Consider the following 22,940-nt stretch of genomic DNA (forward strand, 5'->3'; position numbering starts at 1 on the left):
TCTCCCTCTCTCTCTGCCCCTCCCCTACTTGCTCTCTGTCTCTGTCTCTGTCTCTCTTTCAAAAATAAACATTAAAAAATGAAAAAAATAACAAAATTCAAAAACAAACAAGTATAAAATAAGTGTGAAGTCCAACCAGTTTCTGATTTTCCCACAATGACTACTTCAGTGCTGTTGTTTTGTTTTTTAACCCGTTGATTCTTCACCCAATTCGTGTGTGTACGTGTGTGTGTGTGTGTGTTCCTGTCCCGCCAGGGTCCTGAACACATGTGCTTGGTTTGCCTTCGGGGTGATCCAGCATGGAGAATGCAGCAGTTTCCTTCGGTCCTTTGCATATGCCTTCCCCTCACCCCAATGCCTTCTACGCCTCTCTGCCTGACTCCAGGCCAGGTTGGTGATTGCCCGGGGCCTCTACGTCCCCTGTGCTGTCTTTAACACAGCACGGGTGACACCCTTGAGTGACTCTCTGGCACCCTCCCCTAACTGAGAGGCACCTGCAGAAATATGGTGGATTCATCTGAGAGGACCTGGGGCCCAGCAAAGGGGCTTTGAATCCAGGGCTGGGCTACTCTGACTTGGAAGCAAGTCTTCCTCCTTGCCCATCCCCCACCTTCAGCTGTTTCATCTCAGCTCCACTGGGACTTGGTTATTAAATGCCTCCTGTACAGGCAGCCAGAGATGTTTGCTCCAGAAGCCTGACCCTGTCTGTTCACCCCTCAGCACTTTGAATTTGGGCCAGTTAATTCACCAAGCGCTTCTCGGGGCTAACGATGGGCACCGTGGTTACAGCAGCGGGTCTGAAATGCTCCTGCCCCAAGGAGCTCACAGAGGAGAGTGAGAAGTTATCAGGGAAAAAGAAGAAAAGGCTCAGGTTTCAGGGCAGAGAGGTCTGAGCTCTGGCTCCAGGGCTGCCACTTACTCGCTGTGCAAGCCCCCAAAAGTCACTGAACTTCTCTGAGCCTCAGTTTTCTCCTTCTGTGAAATGGGGATCATTACAGCATCTGCTTCACAAGTCAGTCGAGACACCAGAGGTGGGAATGTGCCCTGGAAACCACACAGCCCCAGAAATACGAGAGCATTCTGTGACCACATGATTGTCATTCTGAGGACCTGGTTTCTTTCCCGCTTCTTACAAGACCCCCTTTCAGATGACTCAGGGGAGATGCTTGTCTCTGATGTTTCTTTGGAGCCAACAGTGGGTTTTTATCTCATAGACTCTGTGAACCTAGCCACTGATATTTCCTGTTTTGCATTGGCCATCAGGGAGCTCAGAACTGAATTTTCAGCCCACTGTTAGCAATTGTGTGGCTCTGGGTTCTAACTTTACCTTTGCGCCCATTAGCAATACCATTCTTATTTTCTCTTTTTCCTTATTTCCCCCATTTTACCTTACTTTTAATCAAAATCACCTCAAGTCCCTTTTGGAATGAAACAGGGGCTGAAATTAAAAAGAACTATATGTTTTTGAGGGCTTGCTCTATGCTAGGCTTTACACTGAGCACTCTGAATGCATTATCTCATTATTCTCTAGTGGCCACAATTGTCCTCATTTTCCAAAGAGGAGACGGAGGCCCGGAGAGACAGATTAACTTTCTCAAGACCACAGAGGAGAGCCCAGATTCCATCTCAGGGCTGGCATGACTACAGAGCCAGGCTTGGTCCCTTGTCCCTGTTCCACCTGCCAGGTCCAGGCCGGGTCGCACCTGGATGGTCACAAAGACATTGCCCTCCTCCTCCTGGACAAAGATGTTGTAGGAGCCGGTGACCACAGGCGGGTTGTCATTGACATCCAGCAGGATGATATGCAGTGTGGTGGAGGTCGACAGGCTCCCGCCGTCTGTGGCCTGCAGCGTGAGGTAGTACACAGCCTGCTTCTCACGGTCCAATAGCTCGCTGTTCCTCACTGTCACTGTCCCTGAGTCTGGATCCACCTCAAAGACGTCTGCCCTGCACAGGGTGGCCAGAGTGAGCAAACAAAAATATAGGATGCCCACTTAAATTTGAATTTCAGATAAGCAATGAAAAATATTTCAGTATGTCCCAGGCAATATTTGCAATCCACTTATTCTAAACAAATTATTTGTCGTTAATCTGAAATTGGAATGTAACCTGGTATCCTATTTGTTACCCACCTACAATAGCCCCACTGTGAGGCAGAGAGGCGGGCCCGGGTCCCGCTCATCCACCTGCCCCCTGCCCATGCTGAGACCTTACCCGTTCCCCGGAAGCAGGCTGTAGGTGATGCGGCCCCCATCACCTGTGTCAGGGTCGAAGGCCTGTGAGCAGAGAGTTAGACAATGGGACACTGTTTGGAAATGATGTCACTCCCTGTCAGCTATGCAACTGATGGGGACAGGGCTGTCCTGCTTCTTGACACAAAGGGAGAACCCCTAACACACTGGGATTCACAAATAGACTCCCCACGCATATGTGTACACACTGGCTAGGACGTGATGACATCAGGTGACACAGAGACATGGCAGGGTCACGGTCCCCATGACCCTTCTCCATGTCTCTCCTGGCCCAGCCCACTCAGGTCCCCATCACTCACATGGATGCTGTTGGTGACCACAGTGCCGTCTGGACTGTTCTCCGAGACACTGAGGTTGTACAAGCTGTGGGTGAATGTGGGTCTGTGGTCATTAACATCCCTAATGTAGATGGTCACCAGGGCAACGGAGGAGTTCCCACTGACTGAATCAGTGGCCACGACCTGAAGACAAGGGAAGAGCAGCAGCATTGGGACCAGAGCACCCGTGGACCGCACTCCCCGGCACCCCAGAGCACCCCTCACCTGCACCAGCATCACTGTCTGCCTCTCGTAGTCCACCAGTGCGGGAGCTCTCACAAGCACCTGCACATCCACTGAGCCCGCCGCCCGCTCGGGGGAGACACTGAAGGCTTCGGCATCTGGGCCCTTCGTGGACAGCAGGAAGGTGCCATTGCTGCCCTGTAGAGTTGGACATATAGTAGAGCAGAGCCCCCACCTCCTACAATGCACCAACCTGTATCTTGCCCGTAATCCCTGCCCATAGGCTCCTGCCTCAGGAAGCCCAGACTTCTGAAGTCCCATAGGTGGGGCATTGGTGGGGGGCTCTCAAAACACTGAGGCAAGAGGGCCCTGGGGAAGCTGGGCTGTGCACTCCCTGCAAATGTGAGCTCATCGGAAGAAGACATCTCTAGGTGCCTGGACTCCTGGCTTGGGCTGGAGAGACAGAGCCTGGACACATTCCCCTCACTCCCAGGAGACGTCACTGAGTCTTGCTTATGAGCTCCCACTCAACATGCTCCGCCACCCATACCAACACCAAATACCAGTAATGCCCAACATCACCCCATTACCCATGGCACCCTCCATCCCACACCCCCTCCGCTCTACTCAACACCAACCACTAACTCAACACATCTCCCCACCCACCACCACCCAGTGCCATCCTCCCCTCCACATTTTGTGTCAACTCAATATCACCCAATACTACCAAATACCATCCATAGGTATTCATTGCTCAACTTCCACTTAAGAATACTCTCCAACTTAGCACTCATTCAGATCACTCTGTGCTCAGCACTGCCATTTCCCCAATATCCAATACTGCCCAACACCCCTCAACTTCACCAACCACCCATCACCACCCCCTCCTCAACACCACTGAAAACTATACTCCATTCAACATTATGTAGTATCCGGTACTAACCTCCGCTCAACACTGCCTTTCTTTTCACCACCACCTAGCATTGCCCTGAGCACATGACTACCCATCAGCGTAACATAACCCAACATTTCCAAGTATCGCCCAATAACTCCAATTTTCTACCGCTGTTCATGATCAGCACCAGCAACACTCACCACTCACTCACCTCCCCACCTTGCATCTTAGTACCGCGTTCTATGGGTCAGTCTCCACCTCCCTCCCCCAGTCATCTCCCAGCATCACCCTCACCCAACCACCCCTTGTCTGGGTGCACCTGCCTTGTCTGGGTCGTACACGACCATGGTGAGGTCATCGATGGGGATGCGGGTGGAGGCATGCTCATCAACATAGCCAGTGAAGTTGACTTGGGTGTCTTGGGGGGTGAAGGTGCAGGCTGGGAGGCTGCAGTTGTAAAACTCGGGTTTGTGATCATTGACATCTGTCACCTTCAGCGTGACCCATATGCTCACCTTGGCATCTTGCCCGTAGATGTTTTGGTGCGTCTCGGTGGCCTGAGAGCAGAGCAGAGGCCAAAGGGCAGCACTCAGAGAACAAAGGCTCAGAGAGAAGGGAGATTTAAGGCCAGAAGCTGAGAGTTGGGGTGCAAAAGGGGGCAGTGGAGCCCTCACTCACCGTGACCTGCACCTTCACCTCTTCATCCTCCTCCAGCAGCTGCTCACGGTCCAGGGAACCACTGACCGTGATCACCCCATCTGGCCTGATGTCAAACAAGCCGGGCCTTGTGGAGTCTAGTGACAGGCAGTAGGAGCTGCTGCTTCCAGTGGCTCTGGCAGAGCCCCCATCCCTCCCCCGGCCTGGGAACACCCCCATTCTCACTGGAAATGCTGTAGATCATCTGGGAATTGATGCCTCTGTCACTATCCACAGCCTCCACCTTCAGCACTGAGGTTCCCTGCGCAGAGAACCACCTGGTTCAATGGCCCAGACCCTTTCCTTGCCTCTTGGGCCCACCCAGGCCCCCTCCTTGTCCTCTAGCACACCTGGGGTGCATCCTCAGCCACGGAGGCTGAGTAAAACTCTCTGATAAATTGGGGGTCCAGGTCCGGCTGGTCGACCACAGAGATGGACAGGAAGACAGGCGAGGAGCACTGGGTGATGAAGCTGTTGTTGTATATGCCGCCTGAGTCCTGTGGGGAGACAGGTCCCTGTGAGCCCGGGCCTCAGGTCACGGCACCCCTCCTTCTGTGCCCCCACTCACGCAGGCCTCCAGCTCCAGCTGATAGAAGGCACTTTTGTTGTTGTAGCTGAGGTTGCCATTGAGGATGATGGAGCCGTTGGGCAAGATCCTGAAGAGGTGCTGGCTGTCTCCAGTGCTAGGGATGACCTAAGGCAGAGCACAGTCAGGCCAGGCTCCCCTCTGAGAGACCTGGGTTCAAATCCTGGCTCTGCTCTTGACCAGTTCTGCCACTCTTACCAGGTCACATAACCTCTCTGAGCCTCAGTTTTCGCCTCTGGGAAATGAGCTCAGATATTTCATCGGTGGGTTGAGAGAAGGGTCAAATGAAGTAAAGTATGTGCTAGGCACATCATGGGCACTCAGTTAACAGGAGCAAACTTGTCTTCAGGAGAACTGAACACCCCCTTGGACAAGACACTGAACATCTCCAGTCGGCCACCAGGCGGTGTGATATGAACTCAGCAAGGGCCCAGACAGTGCCCTGGGCAAGGAGGTGAGAAGGAGGGTCCTGTCCACAGCTTGGCCAAGTGAGGTCCAGCAGGGGCCAGCGAAAGGTTTGGGAGCTAGGGCTGGGCCACCACAAGGACACTGTCCTCACGCCGAGACTCAAGGTTCTTGCAGGTTGTGTGGGAGATGCTGCCCCCTGGTGGCTATGAGGGGCAGCGGGACCTATACTCCCAGGGACTTGCCAACGCTCACCGCCTGTATGGAGTACACCACGGCTCCTGCAGACTCCGTGTCCGGGTCCTTGGCCATCACAGAGAACACCAGGGAGCCGACTGGCAGGGTCTGTAATGAGGAACTCTAATCCATCCCCTCCATAACTGAGCACTCACTTCCCCTCCCTGAGCTTCAGTGTCCCCAGCTGTACCACAGGGATAATGTATTCCAGAGCCTGAAACCCAGTGTTCCCCTTTCCCTCCCACCTGGGCTGGGCCTCTGGAGACAACTGGGGGGGGGGGGGAGGTAGGGAGGGGGGAAAGTTACCCCCTCTTCCTCTCCCCAACACCTCAGCTGGCTTCTGATTTGCAGAGCCCCTCAGGATAAGGATGAGCAATCATTCAGGAACCCAGGATGTGTCACTCCCCTGCTCAAACTTCCCATGGGCTCTCTGTAGCCTATAGCAGTATATTCCAGACAGCACCCTGCAAAGCTGGAAGGTTCTCTGGAGAGGCCTTTGCCAGCTGTGACCTGTCCACACCTTCACTATTTCCACAAAGTGGTCAAAGTGATTTTTGAAAATCATGAATCAGATCACATCACTCTTATGTTAAAAACTCTCCAATGTTTCCCCCATTCTGTCCAGAATAAGGTCCAGACTGCCTCTATGGCCCTCTGAGGTCAGGCCACTGCTCACCTGTCTGACCTCACCTCCTCCTCACCTTCTACCCTCCACTCACACCTGCTTCCTGGCTATCCCTAGAACACCCCAAATTCATTCCCAGCTCAAAGCCTTAGAATCTGCTGTCCCACTGACTGGACCATCCTTTTCCTGGAGCATCCCATGGCTGGCTCCTTCTTGCCAGGTAGGTCTCTGCTCAGATGTCACCTACTCAGAAAAACGTTTCCTAGCCACTCAACCTAAACCAGCCCCCTTCCTGGTCACTTTCCTCCATTTTGTCCTGTTTCATGCTCTTCATAGAACTTAACACTGTCTAAAATAATCCTGCTTATTTAATGTTTCATTGATTATTATCAGTACTCTTCATTAGAATGTGAGCTACTGAGGGTGGTGACCAAGTCTGTCTTATTTACCAAATATTCTCAGCACCAAGGACACTGCCTGGTACATAGTAGGTGCTCCATCACAGTCAAATGGCTGCCTGGATTTCACTGGTCTTGTGTCTGGCCTAGTATGGGGTCCTACATCTTATCATCTTCAAAGCCACAGGGTAATGAAGATCCAGGAGTGATGCTGTATTTGCTGCTCAGGGACCATTGGGGAACCTCCTCCCACACAGGCAGTTCAAGTGGGGCTGCCTTCCCTTGCTAGAAGGGAGGGCTCATGTACAAACCTAGCCAATCAGAGCATTCCATACCTTTAGGTTCATGGGCACATGACCCAAAATGAGCCAATGAGATTCAGCTCTGGAGTTTTGGCCAGGACTATGGAGAAAGAGGCACTTTATGTTCAAGTTGCAAAACCTAGAGTTTCAGAGAACACTTTTATCACCACAAGAGAGAATGGCCCCCTTGCCCAAAGATGGGGACAACAAGAGAAACAGAGCTGAGACATGGAAAGAAATCTCTTCTTGATCACATGGTTTGAGTACCTGAATCCAGCCATGCCTAAAGTTAGTGTACCTCTGAATTTTTCAGATACATGAGAAAACCAATTCCTTTAAAAAAAATTGCTTTCATAACTGAAATCATTCTAATCCAGTCTGACTGATTAACATGTTGCTGTAACTATTGTTCATGGGGTTACATTCTCCTGGATTTGGTTCCTGCAGCTGCCCCTTCTAAGAGGTGCTTTTCCCTGATCTGGACCCCCTGCTGGCTGTCTCTTGTTCTTTGCACTCTAAGAACTTCTGGGATGCCCGCATCACACATACACACACACACACACACACACACACCCATTAAGGCAGATGTTACCTCATTGATTTTGGCGGAGAAGCCAGTATTCTGGAAAACGGGAGCATTGTCATTTCTGTCCTCCACGATCACATGCATTTCCTTCTGCACCTGCAGGTAGGAAAGCCCAAGTGAGCCTGGAAAATGTGAGCGCTTGAGAAGACAAAGGGAGCAATGTCTGGGTTGGGAGTGCAAGTTGACTTCACTTCTCAAGCAATTAGGCAATATGTGGGATAATCTTGTATTTGATACAACTTCAAACACCAGAAAAGTTGCAAGTATAGTACAGAAAACTCCCAATACTCTTCATCTAGATTTACCCATTGTTTGATTTCTTGCTCTCCATGTGTTTACAGAACTATTTCAGAGTAAGTTGCAGACATAATTAGGTCATTTCTAAAACATCTAAAATGTGCCTGTCCTATTATAGGAATGGTCATTTTCGCTTGTTTGCCATAATTTGAAGCTGTGAACAAACCTAGGTGTCTATCAGAGGAGACCAGCTAACACAGTATGGTACGTCCCCACGCTGGAAAATACTACAAGAAACAGGTAGCTCGTGAGCAGACAGGGGCAGAGCTCCAGAGCCAATTGTTGAGTGGACAGCACAGTTCAAGAAAATAAATACAGTAAGATCCCACTTGGGTTTCAGAAAATGCACAAAAACGACAATCTTTCTTCCGTGGATGTATGTATATATCTACATACATACATACGTGTGTGTGTGTGTGTGTGTGTGTGCGTGTAAATGCATAGTGAGGGGTGTGAAAGAGCAGTGACCGTGGACGCTTCCACTGGGGTGGCTAGGGAAGTGTCATCCCAGGGACTTGAGCTTTAGTTGCAACTTTTGAGATGTTTACGAAGAGAGTATGTTCATGAATATCCAAGTCATTAAAATGAATTTCTTTTAATGGACAGAGTTTGGGGAATATGTTATGAAGACAAAATCCTCCACTTTCACAGACATAAGGCACAGTGGTGTAAGTGTGTTATTTAGAAACATGAGCACAGAAAGCAGCTTGTCCAGCCAAGGGAGTTGAAAGCAATTGGCTCAAAAGAGCTAAGGTAGGGAGGTATTCAGCACCTGTCTTTTATTAACATTTATATTAATATAAATTAATAGAATTCATGTTATACTTATAAACAGCATATTTATATAATTAAAGTAAATTAACAATAATATTAAAATCTTGGTAATATTGTGTGACCCAAAATGGGCAAGTATAATTTGGATGAAAATAAACATCACATTCAGTTTTTGTTAACTAGGGCCCTCTCTGCTTGCTTGAGGTAGGGGACAGTCAGGAGTGGCCCTTGGTCCTCCGCTCTCCGATCCCAGGACCACCCTGCCCTCCCTTCCCCCCTTCCAACTCACTGGGTTGTTGTGACCGTCGCTCACGGAGATAGTGATGGTGAACAGGTAGAGCGTCTGCAGCGGGCAGAGAGGAGGCCCCGAGGTGGACTCCTGCTCAGGGTGGGAGCACAGACAGGGCCCCCACCTCCCCGCCCCCCTCACGGGGCCCTCCCAGGCTGCTGCCCTTTACCTCGTAGTCCAGAGGGCTGGCCAGCTTCACTTCCCCAGTGGCTGGGGTGACACTGAAGAAGTAGGCAAGTTGGCCACTAATCCCATAGGTCAGAGGGTCCTGGTCACGGTCCTGAGCTACCAACCAGAAGGCCTCGGCACCTGAAGGTGGGACAGAGAATGCCCACAGTCCATGGTCACCTCTTCCGGCGCTGGCCTTGCTGAGCTAGGCTAGGGGCCCTGTGTTCTCTGGGACCTCCCGGCCACCAGGGCTCTGCCCGCTGTGGTCATAAATGTCAGGTTTGGCTGTTGCTCCTCAGCACCCACTCCGTGGCCTCTTGATAACATCATGCTGCTTTCCTCTACGGTGAGACCCCATCTGCACTGGACACGGCAGGGTGGGCTGTTATCCAAGCATCTCCCTTTCCCCTGGCCCTGGGATTGCCTCCCTGGAATTGGTTGAGAAGAGACCAGAGATGACTGGAATGGAAGTATCTAGCTGCAGCCGCTGGGGGCATCCTAGACGAGGACCGCTGGAGTCCCTCTGGAGGTGCCTGGGCCTCCTCTAAGCCTTTCCTTCACCCGGAGACTGTGCCCTCAGAGCCTGCCAGAAACACCATCTGCGCAAATGAGCGTCTACTTGCTGGCCTCCCAGGAGCCCCGGCTCTTTCGTTGAGCCTCCGGAGGGCATGTCCCTGGGCAGAGCAGAGGCTCAGAGATAGCGGGGGACTTGAAAATCCCAAGGCCTTCAACTCTCCAGTCTAAAAGAAACTTTTTACAGATTCATCAAACCCTGCTCCAGGGCCTCACCTCCTTTATCACATCCAACCTCCGCTCAGCCACCTCCAGCATCAAAACTTATTCTCTCCTCAGCCACCCCCTCCCATTGTTGGACAAATGTCCATGAGCAAGGGCTTTCTCCATCTCACCAAAGTGTTTCCCTGTAACTCCCACCCACAGGTCCCCAAAGGCCATGAGCTGGGGTGCCCTTGGGCCCTTGCTACTTGTAGGGGACCCACAAGAATATTTCATTTCTGTCATAAAATATAATTTTCATATTTATTTTAGAGTAAGGGGCTCACAAAGGCAGAAGTGCCGTGTGGCTCAGCGCCCAGCCTGAGGGCCTCAGGGCCCCAGTCCTCCCCTTTTGCCCATTACAGCTTTTCAGAGACAAGCTCATCAGCGTGCCCCGGAGTCAGCTTTCTTTAGCCAAACAGTCCCAGCTCCTCCCACAGCTTCTTGGACAGCTTGGTTACAGTCCCTCCCCCCAAGCCCCCTCTTCCAGGAAGACCACCAGACCACTGTTCTGCTACAAAGATGTTAGTGTCTACTTTATTTTTCCTTGGTCGTGAGACACGCTGTCAATTTAATGACTGTTTTGGGGGGGAGAAAAGTCACTCTGGGTTAGATGACTATCTCAATTGTAAGACACATCCTGGTTCAATTACAGTGCAATAGGATGTGGCCCTTATGCCTAAGGAAATATGGGAGGTGAGCAGGTGGGTGTAAATCCTTATGTGTTTATATTTGTCCATGGGCATAGAAAGATGTATCAGTGGACAAATGCTCTTTAAATGCTCTTTTTTTCAGGTTGACCTGAAAAAAGAAATTAAATATAAGAAATCAATAAAAGACATGTATTAGGTCTCTGTGTATAAGGAATTACATAGTTTGTCACTAAACGAAAATGGATATATTTAAAAATTTTTAATGTGTATTTATTTATTTTGAGGGGGGAGAGAGAGAGAAAGTGGGGGAGGGGCAGAGAGAGAGAGAAAGAGAAAGAGAATCCCAAGCAGGCTCCAGGCTATCAGCTCAGAGCCCGACACAGGACTTGATCCCACAACCTGTGAGATCGTGACCTGAGCCGAAATCAAGAGTTGGACACTTAACCGACTGAGCCTCCCAGGCACCCCTAAAATTGATATTTAAAACACCATAATTATATACTTTTTAAAAATCTGCCTGATGAAGCTAAACTATTGTATAGCGTTAGTGTCAGAAAAAGAGGTCTTGTGTGAGAGAGAAAGGACAGGGAGTGACCGAAGGGACGAGAAAGGGGACCTGGGAGTGTTGGCAACATCCTAGTTCCTGATCCAGTGGAGGTTACATGTGAATTCAATGCACTTTCCTGTACATATATTATACTTCAAAATAGAAAGTCTAGTTCGTGAGTTCGCGCCCTGTGTCGGGCTCTGAGCTGGCATTGTGGAGCCTGCTTGGGATTCTCTCTCTCTTTCTCCCTCTCTGTCTCAAAATAAAATTAAAAAAAAAATAGAAAGTCTAAATGACATAGTTTTTAAAATCTGACTGAAAATACTTCCCATTGTAAGAGAGCTGTAGAATTTGTCTCAGGAAGAAGGAAATCATCCTTTACTTTAAAAGCCCAGGGAGGAGGCCTCCTGACTGTCGGTTAAGCGTCCAACTTCAGCTCAGGTCATGGTCTCTCGGTTCGTGGGTTCGAGCCCTGCGTCGGGCTCGGTGCTGACTGCTCGGAGCCTGAAACCTGCTTTGGATTCTGTGTCTCCCTCTCTCTGCCCCTCCTCCACTTGCCCTCTGTCTCTCTCTCAAAAATAAATAAACATTCAAAAAATTAAAAAAAAAAAAGTTCAGAGAAGAGCCATGTGGTTATAAAAAAAAACCCTCATTTGGTATGGCTCAGGGAGGGAGGCTCACTGCTCTGAACAAAGAAGGAATTAGTTTTCTGTTTCCAGGGAGGTTGCAGAGGGAGGAGTGTGCCACAGGGGAGGTGAGGAGAGACAGACAGGGGTCAGGTGACCTGACCAGGCTCCGAGAGGACACTTTTGTGACAGCAGTGAGCGTGGCTTCCCGATTCATGCTGCAATTCCTGCTTTCTCCCCAAACCTTCAGTAGAGGCTGGAGCTGGCTGGAGGGGACCAGGGACTGGCCACGGAGAGGGAAGAAGGAATGAGAGGTGAGCCTCAAGCTCCAAAAGAACATCCACAGGAGGGGCCTCTGGAACTAGCATGGGGACTTAAGCTGTTTTGTTTAATGTTTATTTATTTTTGAGACAGAGAGAGACAGAGCATGAATGGGGGAAGGTCAGAGAGAGAGGGAGACACAGAATCTGAAACAGGCTCCAGGCTCTGAGCTGTCAGCACAGAGCCCGACACGGGGCTCGAACCCACAGACCGTGAGATCATGACCTGAGCCGAAGTCGGACGCTTAACCGACTGAGCCACCCAGGCGCCCCAAAGCTGTTTTGTTTAGACATTAAAGTCTTACCCCAGAGAATGGAGATCTTGAAGGCATTTGGGTTGTAACATCTGTGACATTTGTTTGAAGGTATGTATGTGTTTTATCTATGACCAAACAACTATGAAAATATATGTAAATGTCGGTCATGTTTACACATTACTTCTCTGTTGTACAGAGAACGTTTATAAATATCAAATGGTTGGACACCAGCCCAGCCCTCCAGGGGACGTTGTGTCATCTCTAAGTGAAATGAGACTATTACCTCCCTTATCCTGGGCATTAAATTTTTACTAATATAACCCTGAATAGATCTTGTGTCCTGGCAACCACACCCAAAGGCACGTGGCCTTCGTGCCTGCAAAGTCCATCCCCATCCTTCCCTCAGATCTGGGCATCTGAATCCCAGGACAAACTCTGGGTTTCACTTCCTTTGATGCAGTCTCTTGTGTTAGGTTGGAGTTTTACATATCTGAGATCCCAATTCTGATGCTAAGACAAAGACTGTGGCTTGTCCCCCAGTAGTCATACTCCTCCTTTCCCTTAGAGTAAGAGAAGCCCAGATTCTGAGCTGGTTACATGGTCAACCAGAGTAAAGACTTCATTTCCCAGGTTCCCTTGAAGCTAGGTGTGGATATGATGCTAAAATCTGTGTGTGTGGAGTCTGGAGCCTGTCCTTAGGACAAAGGGCCAAACTCACGTTGCCCCTTCCTCCTCTGGCTGGCTGGAATAGGGTGAGGCATGAGCCATCTTGGACCACGTGGATGAGGGCCGCACCTGAGGGAAGGCAGAATCTGGATGTGGAAGGAGGGAGGGTGCCTGACACCAGGAGCATAGAATTGGGAACAGCCTACTGTTCTCATGGAACAGAACCCCAGGCAGCCCTGGACTTGTTGCTATAGATGGCTATATGAGAGAATTATAAACCTTGACCTTGTTTACACCTTGGTTGTTTGGGGTCTATAATGTACAGCTGAGCCTATATCCCAGTGAAAATAGTCATCTTTGTTTCTGCTTCTCCAATCCACATCCTGCTAGGAATTTGGTATTCAGTTCCTATGGTTCCTCCAAAACGATATTTCCCAAATGTCATCCCCTCTTATACACTGCCACCATCTTTACCATAACCAAATATCTCATTATTTACGATCCTTCTTTTAACCCACTTATCATTTCATGTAAGTACATTTATTTTAAAAGCAAGCTTTAGATCGTGGCTGTAAATAGAAATCCATTTCACTTGCCATAGATAGAAAGTAACTCTACAAACAAAGGCAATAAAAATAAAGCAAACTTATTAACTTCTGGAGAGAAGTGTGTGAAAGGCTCTGAGTCTGAAACCTACTCTCTGTTTAGGGGCTAAAAACAGGGACTGGAGGGAGGTTAGCAAGTGGGAGAGTTGGAAGAGAAAGAATTGTCCCAAGTGGATCCTTTCTCCTTGGGGAAATCAGAAACACCAGAAAGTGACGGGAAACAGGAGGAATGTTCTCATGGGGTGTCTTGGTTATTTGATGTTGTGTGAGGGCCCTGGCGCAAACCAATTTCTGGAACTGACTCCCATCAGTCCACCTTTGCCCCTTGACGAGCCACGCAGCTGCAAGGATGGGGAGCTAGCTCCTAAGGGAGGCCCTGGCACCCTCTTTGGGTGAGGGTTTGGCACAGTCTCTGCACAGGGATGGTTACTCACCCACTGGTAGGTCCTCAGGCAAGTTCACTCTCGTCATGTTTCCCGAGAACACTGGGGCCACATTGGCTGCCACTGTAGGAACATAGATCACTGGAACACCTGGTTGCCATTGCAAAGCCTGACCCCCACCAGCCTCTGTGGGAGCCCATACCAGTCCCAACCTTCAGCCAAGCTCACCCGCCAGGGCCTGTATTGCTCCCCAGGCCTCCCCAAGGCAGCCAAGCATGAGGCTGGGTCGTAGGAGCTGGGAGTTTGCTGATGAGACAGTGCCCCTTCCTTCTGGAAGGTCCTGCCAAGGATCCCCCTGTTAATGCTACTCTGATAGGGGAGGAGAGGCACCCACCGGACACCATGAGGGTAGGAAACAGGAAGCAGGACAGCCACAACCATGCCATCATGTCTGGAAGGACCTAGGAGAAGAGGTGTCAGGGAAGAGGCACCTATACACATGCCTCCCTCCCTTTGGCGGACCCCCCCATCTGTCTGGGTCTGACCCAGGCCACCCACAACTACCATCAGCAGCTCTCCTAAAGGGCCCCTATCATCCTCTGCCCATTTTCCAGATGTCCCAGGGTAGGAGTAATGGCGGGAGGGGGGGTGGTGGTACCCAGAAGGGTGGGCAAGGTAGCTGAGCCTGGTCCAGAATTCCATTCTGAGAATGACTCTGAACTTGACTCCAGAATTCAGTGTCTACTGTGTAGTAGGTACTGCTCTAAGCAAATTGTATGTGTAATCTTGATATTCCTGCAACTATGAGGTGGTTGAGAGAATAAGGGGCTTTCCTGAGGCCACACAGGAAATCAATGACAAAACTACACTCTTTTGGGGGCGCCTGGGTGGGTCAGTTGGTTGAGCATCCAACTCTTGATTTCAGCTCAGGTCATGATTCCAGAGTCATGGGATTGAGCTCTGCTCAGCATGGAGCCTGCTTAAGATTCTCTCTCTCTCTCTCTCTCTCTCTCTCTCTCTCTCAGGGGCACCTGGGTGGCTCAGTCGGTTGAGTGTCCGACTTCGGTTCAGGTCATGATCTCGCAGTCCGTGAGTTCGAGCCCTGCGTCAGGCCCTGTGCTGACAGCTCAGAGACTGGAGCCTGCTTTGGATTCTGTGTCTCCCTCTCTCTCTGCCCCTCCCCTGCTCATGCTCTGTCTCTCTCACTCTCCAAAATGAATAAATGTTTTTAAAAAATTTAAAAAAAAAGATTCTCTCTCTCTCTCCCTCTGCCCTCTTCCCTGCTCATGCTTGGTCTCTCTCTGTCTCTCTCTCTCTCAAATAAAATAAAATTTAAATTTAAATTTAAATTTAAAAAAATTGAACACAAGGCTTTTAGTCTTCAGAATTCACTCCCCCAGCCACTACACTACTCTGCCTATTTGAAGTGTCTAAAACTAATAGCATCCTTCAAAATCAGGTGCCTGAGGAGGGACTGTGACTTCTCCAGGACAATCCAAAGACTCTATGGGTGGGCAGGGTCCTTTGTCCTACTTGCAGACACATTTAACAGCTGCCTTTTCAGCCTTTCCCAAAGTGTGCTCTGTGGAACACTGCCCATGTAAGATGCCCTACAGCAGGAGGGTTCCCTGGTTAAGTCAGTTTGGGAAGGATCCAAAACTATGGGACAACCAAGAGAAAAATGACCTCAATCTATGGCTGATTCCAAAAGATGGGACCCTCCAAAGGGGAGAGTAAGGAACAAGGGAGAGAGAGATTGGCTTCCAGAGCTGATCCTGACAATGAAACAGCATCAAATCCCAGAAGTCCTCTCCCTCTCACCACCCAGCCCTCTCCCAAGTTCCCACCTCAGGAATATACCCATTTGCCCAGGTTACCCTGACTTCCCTTTTCTGGAGTGCCCCACATCCAATCCATGGGGACACCTGCATTTCTCTCCATCCCACAGAGGCCACACTCACAGGCCCCCTTCCCCCCTTGCCTGGCTCAGCCCCCCTCCAGGTCTCGCTCCCCTTAGTCTCTAATCCAGTTCGCTCAGCTCAAGTAATCCTTCCTTGTCCCCTCGGATGACCTCTCTCCCCTGTTCAAAAGCCTTCGATGGCTCCGCATTGCCTGAGTCCACACTGCATAAAAGGGCTTCCACAGACCATCCATGCCTGACTGCCATCTCCCATGCCTCGCATCGCCACAGGTGCACCCCGCTTTCCCTCACTGCCAGGGAAACACGGGGGTATCAGGTGGATTGGTAATTTTAAATATCTGCTGACATTTCCTGAGCACATACTATGTGCTGGGTACTCTGATTCATTCATTCATTCTTTTATAAATATTTATGGATGTCTACCATCCACCATGTGCTATACCTTGTTCTCAGCACTGGGAAAATAATGGCCAACAAAAGACTCTGCGTGCTGCCTTCACCAAGCTCCTGGCTTAGTAAATGAGACAGACCCTAAACAAGTAAACACAGTGCTATCTAACTGCTTGCTGCATCCTGTGCTATGAAGGAAGAGAATGCGCCTAGTGTGGGAGCAGAAGGAGGGGTGCCACTTTGGGCACTATGGCAGATAAACTGGGCTACGCACTTTTTGACACTTCTCCCAGCAAGAGATAAGGACTAGGTCTGCCCCCCTTGAATCTGGTCCATTCATCATGTTTTTATTTTCTCTCTTTTATGAGACTTTAACACCTGGGGGGTCTTGCTGGCCTTTCCCAAGGTGAGCTATTTCCTAGAGATGACAAATGACTTGCCTGCAAATACTCCTCTCCTATACAAACCAACCAATCCAGAGACGACACCCAAACCACCTCCTTTATCTAACTCACACACCAGGTCAATATTCCCCCTGCCCTAAGTCACCCCAGGGCCAAGCACTGGACAGCTAAGGACAGCCCCTAGAGCCTACCAAAACTATTCAAACTACTTAATCCTAATCTTGCTCTGCTGCTTGACCTGAAGCTTCCTTCCCATGGAAAATGCACTGAGGCTCTGGGTCATGCTTTCTCCTCCTTCCTTCTGCCTCCTGACCAAAAGCTTCCCCATGTGGCCCTGCATGGTGTGGCAAGCCAGCTCTTCGAGAAAACTGTAATAAAAATTCTTACAATTGCCTTAGCCTCTCCATGTCATTACACAGTCACCTCCATGAATTAAAAATCCCACTGGTTTTATAGTTAAGACATCTGGGCAGGCCCCATGACTGATCGATAGAATATGGCACCAGAGATGCTATGCCGGTTTCCAGGCCTAGGCCTCAAGATACTGGCAGTTTCCTTTCCAGTGTCTTGGAACACTCACTCTTGGAACTCAGCAGTCATGCTGCAAGAAAGCCCAAGCAGTCTCTTGAAGAGACTCATGTGGAGAAGAACCGAAGCCCCTGGCCAACAGCCTGGTTGAGGTCCCAGCAGACAGCTAACATCCATGTGAATAAGCCGGTGTATAAACCATCCCAAAATGGGTGCTCTACCCCCAGATGAGCCATCCCTTCTGAGCCCTGCCCAAATGGTAGATCTCTAAGCATAATAAATGACTGTTGTTGTTTGCCAGTAAGTCCTAGCGTGGTTGGTTATGTAGCAGTGGATAATGGGAACACATAGGGCTGAGTCTCTGAGAAAGTGACATGTCTGACAGATAAGGAAAGGGCATTGTGTGAGGAGTGGAGGAGGGAGCTTTCTGTTCAGGAGAATTCAACATTTATCTCCACTTCTTCCTTCTTGAAACCCCACTCAAATGATGGTAAAGATTTTAGAAGTTCAAAAGAGTTGATGAGAGATGAACAACTTATCAAGCTAATGATAGTGAAAACCAGAGTACGGATGACACCCACGAGAAGCCAGCTCAAAACCCCAGAAAGGCCAAAGCATTGACGGTTCTAGAACCCTCTGAAATCGGAGGTGTGGGGTGGCCTAAAAGCAGGAAAATTAGTTGAAAGTTTGCATGTGGAGCCGTTAGACTCCCAGATACCGCTTCTCCACCCATGCAGTCAGGGGGCTGACATCCCACCCCCCACACACATTAGAGAACTTACATGGAGGCTACTTCCTGAAAAGGCTGAATCGGAGAGATCTGGAGCCGGGGGGCCCTAGGCCTGGCAGAGGTGGGGTACCACAGCAAAACAGGGAGCTAAGTGAAAGACTGCACACTAAATGGTGACACTCTCAGCCTCTTGTCCCTTCTCAGTTCCAAAAGCACTGGAGATGATAGGACACCTCCCCCAACCACCAGAAATTAAAAAAAATAAAAAATAAAAAAAAATGAAAAAAAAAAAAAAAACAGAGAAAATGGACCCACTTAAGAGGAAACAACCCACAGATTCTGAAATGTAGGGGCTTCCATTGACTCACTTTATGGTGCGGCTTCTAAAAGACAAGTTCTGCCTTGCCCCCTGACCCAGAGCCCCCACAGATTTCATTATGTATGAACAGGAACCATCAGACATTGAAGGGAAGAGAGATGCCATAGCATGTGGGAGCTCCTACTGAAAACTGCCATAGCTTCAGGAAGTTTACAATCTGGTTGGCACGATCTTCGTGGCTTGAAGTCAGGGTGGAAGTATTTACACCATGGAAATAAGCAAACACAATAAATCATGGAAACCTGCAGACCAGTGACAGACACTGAAAAATCCAAACCAAGTCAAACAAAAATATGGGGAAACGCAATTCAGGGGCTGTTTGTTGTTATAAATCTCGTAGTATGATCTGAATTTTTTATTTTTTTATTAAAAACATTTTTTGATTATTTATTTTGAGAGAGAGAGCGCGAGAGACAGAGTGCGAGCAGGGGAGGGGCAGAGAGAGAGGGAGACACAGAAACCGAAGCAGGCTCCAGCCCCTGAGCTGTCAGCACAGAGCCCGAAACGGGGCTCGAACCCACGAACTGCGAGACCGTGACCTGAGCCGAAGTCAGACACTCAACCAAATGAGCCACCCAGGCGCTCCTTATTTGAATTTTTTAAATTCAGGGCCCATGGGGCGCCTGGGTGCTTCAGTCCGTAGAGTATACAACTCTTGATCTGGTGGTTGTGAGTTCAAGCCCCACCTTGGGTGTAGAGAGCACTTAAAAATAATATCTTTTTTAAAAAATTCACAGGGCACCTGGGTGGCTCAGTCGGTCGAGTGCCCAACTCTTGGTTTTGGTTCAGGTCATGATCCCAGGGTTAGGGATCGACCCTGGCATAGGACTCTGCGTGGAGCATGCAGCCCGCTTAAGATTCTCTCTCTCTCTCTCTCTCTCGCTCTCACTCTCGCTCTCTCTCTCTCTCTATCTCTCTCCCCCTCGGCCCCTCTTCCCCTCTCTTTAAAATAAAATAAATCAGTACCCATACTACTTGGCTGAAGTGAGCACTGTTACAAAGTTGCTCAGTCAGTATGAGAGGTGGTCCCAGGTCAGGTAAGAACCAGTTGTGTTCCGGGAATTGTAAGATGGGCCCTGTGGCTGGACCCAGGAGAGAGAGGGGCAGGGAGGGAGACGGGGAGGGGAAGCAGGCAGAGGCAGATCATGCCTGGCCCTGTAAGACAAGGCGAGGATGGTTTGCTTTATTCTAAGGAAAACGGAGGGTCATTCCAGGGTTTTAAGCAGAGGAGTGGCAGGGACTAATTTACTTTTCTAGAAGATCTTTCCAGCTGCTACATGCCGGTGGATTGAAATGGTGGCAGCAGGGCTAAAGAGAAGAGGCAGGAATAGAGGTATTTTGGGGGCAGGACATAAATTCACATCATCTCTGCACAATCCATTTTGCCAACAGAGAAACAGGCTCAGTGGAGCTCACAGCTAGAAGTGAGGAGGTCTTTCCCATGGGCTTTCCCCAGGGCTCCAGCAGGAGGCAGAAAAACCCAGTTCAGCTATGGGCCCCACACCTTCAAACCATCTGTTATCTCAGACCTAGTGATCCAAAGAACCTAAAATAAAGAACTCTTGGGGTGCCTGGGTGGCTCAGTCCGTTGAGCGACTGACTTCAGCTCAGGTCACCATCTCGCGGTTCGTGAGTTCCAGCCCTGCATCAGGCTCTGCATTCACAATGCAGGTTCTCGCTTACCCTCTCTCTCTGCCCCTCCCTCTCTCTCTCTCTCTCAAAATAAATAAATAAAGTAAGGAAACTCTTTCAGCAGAAAAACTGTTCATCACAAGTGGTTATTTGTAATCATGGAAAATGGAAGTAACCTAAATGTGGGAACCCCAAGCAACAGTCAAGAAAGATGGGACGAAGGCCTCAGTGGAATATGTGGCAGGTGTTAAGCATCCCGGCAGTGAGCGACAGCAGCTGCCATGGAAGGAACATGTACTCCATGCTGGACACCGAGCTGGGCGCTATTTGACACAGGAACACTTAAGATAGGCACCATCATACCCACTTTACAGATGGGGAAACTAGAGGTTAGAGAGGCAAAGAGCTTACAGAGCTGAGAAGCAGCACAGGCTCTCTGGGCGATTCACTCTAAGCCCATTTCCTCCTTTGTAAGATGGACTGTCAACTCTACGAAGTGATAGGGGTAGGGGGAGTGAATGAGAAGAGAATGTGCCAGCTCAGCCTCTGGCACACAGAAAGCACTCAACAAATGCAAATCCCTTCCTTCTGCCTGTTGTGCGGTCATCCTCACCATATGACTGCTCCTTCCAGTCCTACGCAAGATGTTGACGGCCAGGCGGTGGAGGATGCCGGTGTGATGGAGCTGGGGTCACCATGCAGTTACTTGGGGGGGGGGGCGCCTGGAGCGGGTCATGGAGGTGGAGTTGGGCCAGGACGGTAGTTTGGTTGGGGGTAGGGATGACAAAGGGATGGAAGCAGGGACGGTGGTGGCAGTGACGTGGGGATACCGTTTGTGATGATGAGGGGGGGGAGGCAGGTGGAGATGGTGGTGGCAGTGGGCACACAGTAGACGCAGAGACGGAGTTGGACCCTGATGATGGCGGGAGACAGCTGGCATCCACTGTGTGAGCAAAATCGGGGGTGCCTCAACACTGGCTGGATGCAGCCAGTCCTGATGTCCCCTTGCTGTGTGATCTTGGACCTCACCCCTCACCTCTTTCGTTCTCCCACTTCCCCTCCTTCAGGGGTGAGTCAGCAGCCACAGGGAAATTAGTCACTAAGTGTGCAAGGTGTGCTTTTCACTATGACAAAGTGCAATCGGGAACACAGGAAACCCCTGCCCTCGGGATCCAGTCCTCAAGGGGAAGGAAGCCGGCAAGGATGGCCCACGTGCTGTGGCTGGCACTTTGTACCCTGTGCCATTCAGTCCTCGGCACACCACGGCCCGGGAGCAGAAGGGACGTGACCCAGTCAGTAATGGGATCAGAACCCAAAGCAGGAAGTCTATTCTCTCTCTTTCTGGGCTTCTGATTTTCTCTTCCTCATCAGCCAGACTTCTCCCAGACAGTGTGTGCAGAGCACCCAAGGGCAAGGTAGAGGGAGAACAGCCTTAACTGGCAGGGATCCTCTAGGGTCCCCAAGGCCTCCACCTCCTGGCCTCCTTCCTATAAACCAGCTACACTCATTGCTCATGGAAGCTTCTTCCAACTTCCCCCTCCCATTGTCTTGGGGCCTCAAGAAGCCTGCTGATCCTTACTCGGGGCAACAGTGATATATCCAAAGTCTTGCCCCTGCATCTGGTCCAGACCATCCCAGAGAGGTGGCTGTCAACCCCTTTTATTCCTGAGTCCCAGGGAAGATAAGGCTCCTGCCCAACGCCCGCAAGCCAGTTGGGGGCAAAACTGGACGCCTCCCTCCCACCCAGTCCAGTGCTCTTTCTTGCTGCGTCCTGCCTCTCCTCCCCACTTTAGTACCTCCACCCTGGGTTTCACACAATCTTGTCCCCTTGTTACAGAAACTTTTTACACACACACGCTCACTTGATCATAATGAGGCCAAAGTTCTATGGTCCAGAGTGTCACCTCTGGATTTGGTCATTTGAGAAAAATGTACAGAGCCTGTGTGAGCTGGACAAGGAACAAGAACGAACCTGCCCCACCAGTGAGCCTTCTCGCCCGCTGGGCACAGCTACTCCCAAGCACAAGCCTCCACCACGGCTCTGGCGGCAGGAAACACTTCCTCCCCCTCGGCCTGGCAGGCTGAGTCCTCACAGGTCCTGGGTTTCTCTTCCCACACAAGCTGGTCCCCTTCCCCCTCCTGTGGTCCAGTGGCACTGGATGCTCCTGTTCTCCATCCACACCCTCTATTTTCCTCTATCCAGGCATTTGCATATGCTGTCCCCTCGCCTGGAATGCCTTCCCTCGCCTTCTGCATATGTGCAAATTCTCTCCATCCTCTAAGGCCAGGTCAGGTACAGAGCCATGTGTATGCTTTGGTGGGCGCTCCTCCGGCCCCTGAGTTTCTGGTCTCCCAGCAAGGGCAGGGGACAGAGCAATTGCAAATGAACAAGAAGTGAATGGCGTTGCCTGTGGGCTGGGACTGGGGAGAGGCCTTGATAGTGCACGGGCCGGCCCACCCCGGGCCTGTGCCGCTGGGCAGCCTGGGCGCGAAGAAGGCAGTCTCACCCCAGCCCCAGTGCCACGCAGCCACACCCAGAGGCTCTTCTTTCCCTTCTACCTCTCAGTTTGCCTTCTAAAAAGCGGGACTATCTACATTCTAGAAATCCCAGCTTCCCTCTCCCCACACTTTCCTTCCTCTCAAAAAGTACTCCTTAAAGAAGGAGCGATGTCAAAAAAGAAGTGAATTAGGGTGCTTCTGAACCCCTACTGGCCACATGAGATGTGCAGGCCCCCCACCAGGAGTGCCCCTCTCACCCCCTCCCCCGCTTGGATGAGGCACACTCACCCTGGCCTGGGAAGCACTGGCTCCTTGACCCCAGTGGGAAGAGCCATCAGCCACAGTTCCCAACAACCCAGGCCACCCACACCGTCTCCCAGATAGGGGGTGAGGACCCCAGATCTGCCCAGGACCTCCAAGAGGGCCAGAGAGGGTGGTGGCCCTTGTCACCCACAGGCCCCCAAAGAGCTGACTCGGCCAGCATGGCCACTGCCACCTCTAGCTCATCGCATACTTTCTCTTCCATTCTGTTTCCTTCTCACGGCTGTGCCCCAGCTGTAAGAATTATCGTTTGGGGTGCAGTGAGAAAACTGAGGCTCCGAGAAGTTCAAAGAGG

General features: G+C 50.4%; 1 protein-coding gene across 3 annotated transcripts in view; it reads right to left on the reverse strand.

Annotated features, from left to right (window-relative positions):
- CDHR2 (cadherin related family member 2) overlaps positions 1 to 22,940 on the reverse strand; it is a 34,834-nt gene that overhangs the window by 10,597 nt on the left and 1,297 nt on the right. Inside the window, exons 1-16 of one of the 3 annotated variants that reach the window (XM_045500865.1) lie at positions 20,439 to 20,768; positions 14,236 to 14,302; positions 13,893 to 13,964; positions 9,012 to 9,151; positions 8,843 to 8,896; positions 7,489 to 7,578; positions 5,590 to 5,679; positions 4,912 to 5,037; positions 4,694 to 4,840; positions 4,530 to 4,605; positions 4,326 to 4,441; positions 3,971 to 4,204; positions 2,795 to 2,950; positions 2,552 to 2,713; positions 2,215 to 2,276; positions 1,704 to 1,947 (exon numbers count right to left, since the gene is read on the reverse strand). In XM_045500865.1, the coding sequence (XP_045356821.1) occupies positions 1,704 to 1,947; positions 2,215 to 2,276; positions 2,552 to 2,713; positions 2,795 to 2,950; positions 3,971 to 4,204; positions 4,326 to 4,441; positions 4,530 to 4,605; positions 4,694 to 4,840; positions 4,912 to 5,037; positions 5,590 to 5,679; positions 7,489 to 7,578; positions 8,843 to 8,896; positions 9,012 to 9,151; positions 13,893 to 13,964; positions 14,236 to 14,302; positions 20,439 to 20,441 (1,839 nt within the window). In that variant the 5' untranslated portion in view covers positions 20,442 to 20,768. Of the gene's footprint in view, positions 1 to 1,703; positions 1,948 to 2,214; positions 2,277 to 2,551; positions 2,714 to 2,794; positions 2,951 to 3,970; positions 4,205 to 4,325; positions 4,442 to 4,529; positions 4,606 to 4,693; positions 4,841 to 4,911; positions 5,038 to 5,589; positions 5,680 to 7,488; positions 7,579 to 8,842; positions 8,897 to 9,011; positions 9,152 to 13,892; positions 13,965 to 14,235; positions 14,303 to 20,438; positions 20,769 to 22,940 lie in introns of those variants that run through there. The other 2 variants (XM_045500868.1, XM_045500870.1) reach the window with 2 other exon arrangements.

Source organism: Leopardus geoffroyi, chromosome A1, assembly GCF_018350155.1.
Source record: "Leopardus geoffroyi isolate Oge1 chromosome A1, O.geoffroyi_Oge1_pat1.0, whole genome shotgun sequence".
NCBI lineage: Eukaryota > Metazoa > Chordata > Mammalia > Carnivora > Felidae > Leopardus > Leopardus geoffroyi.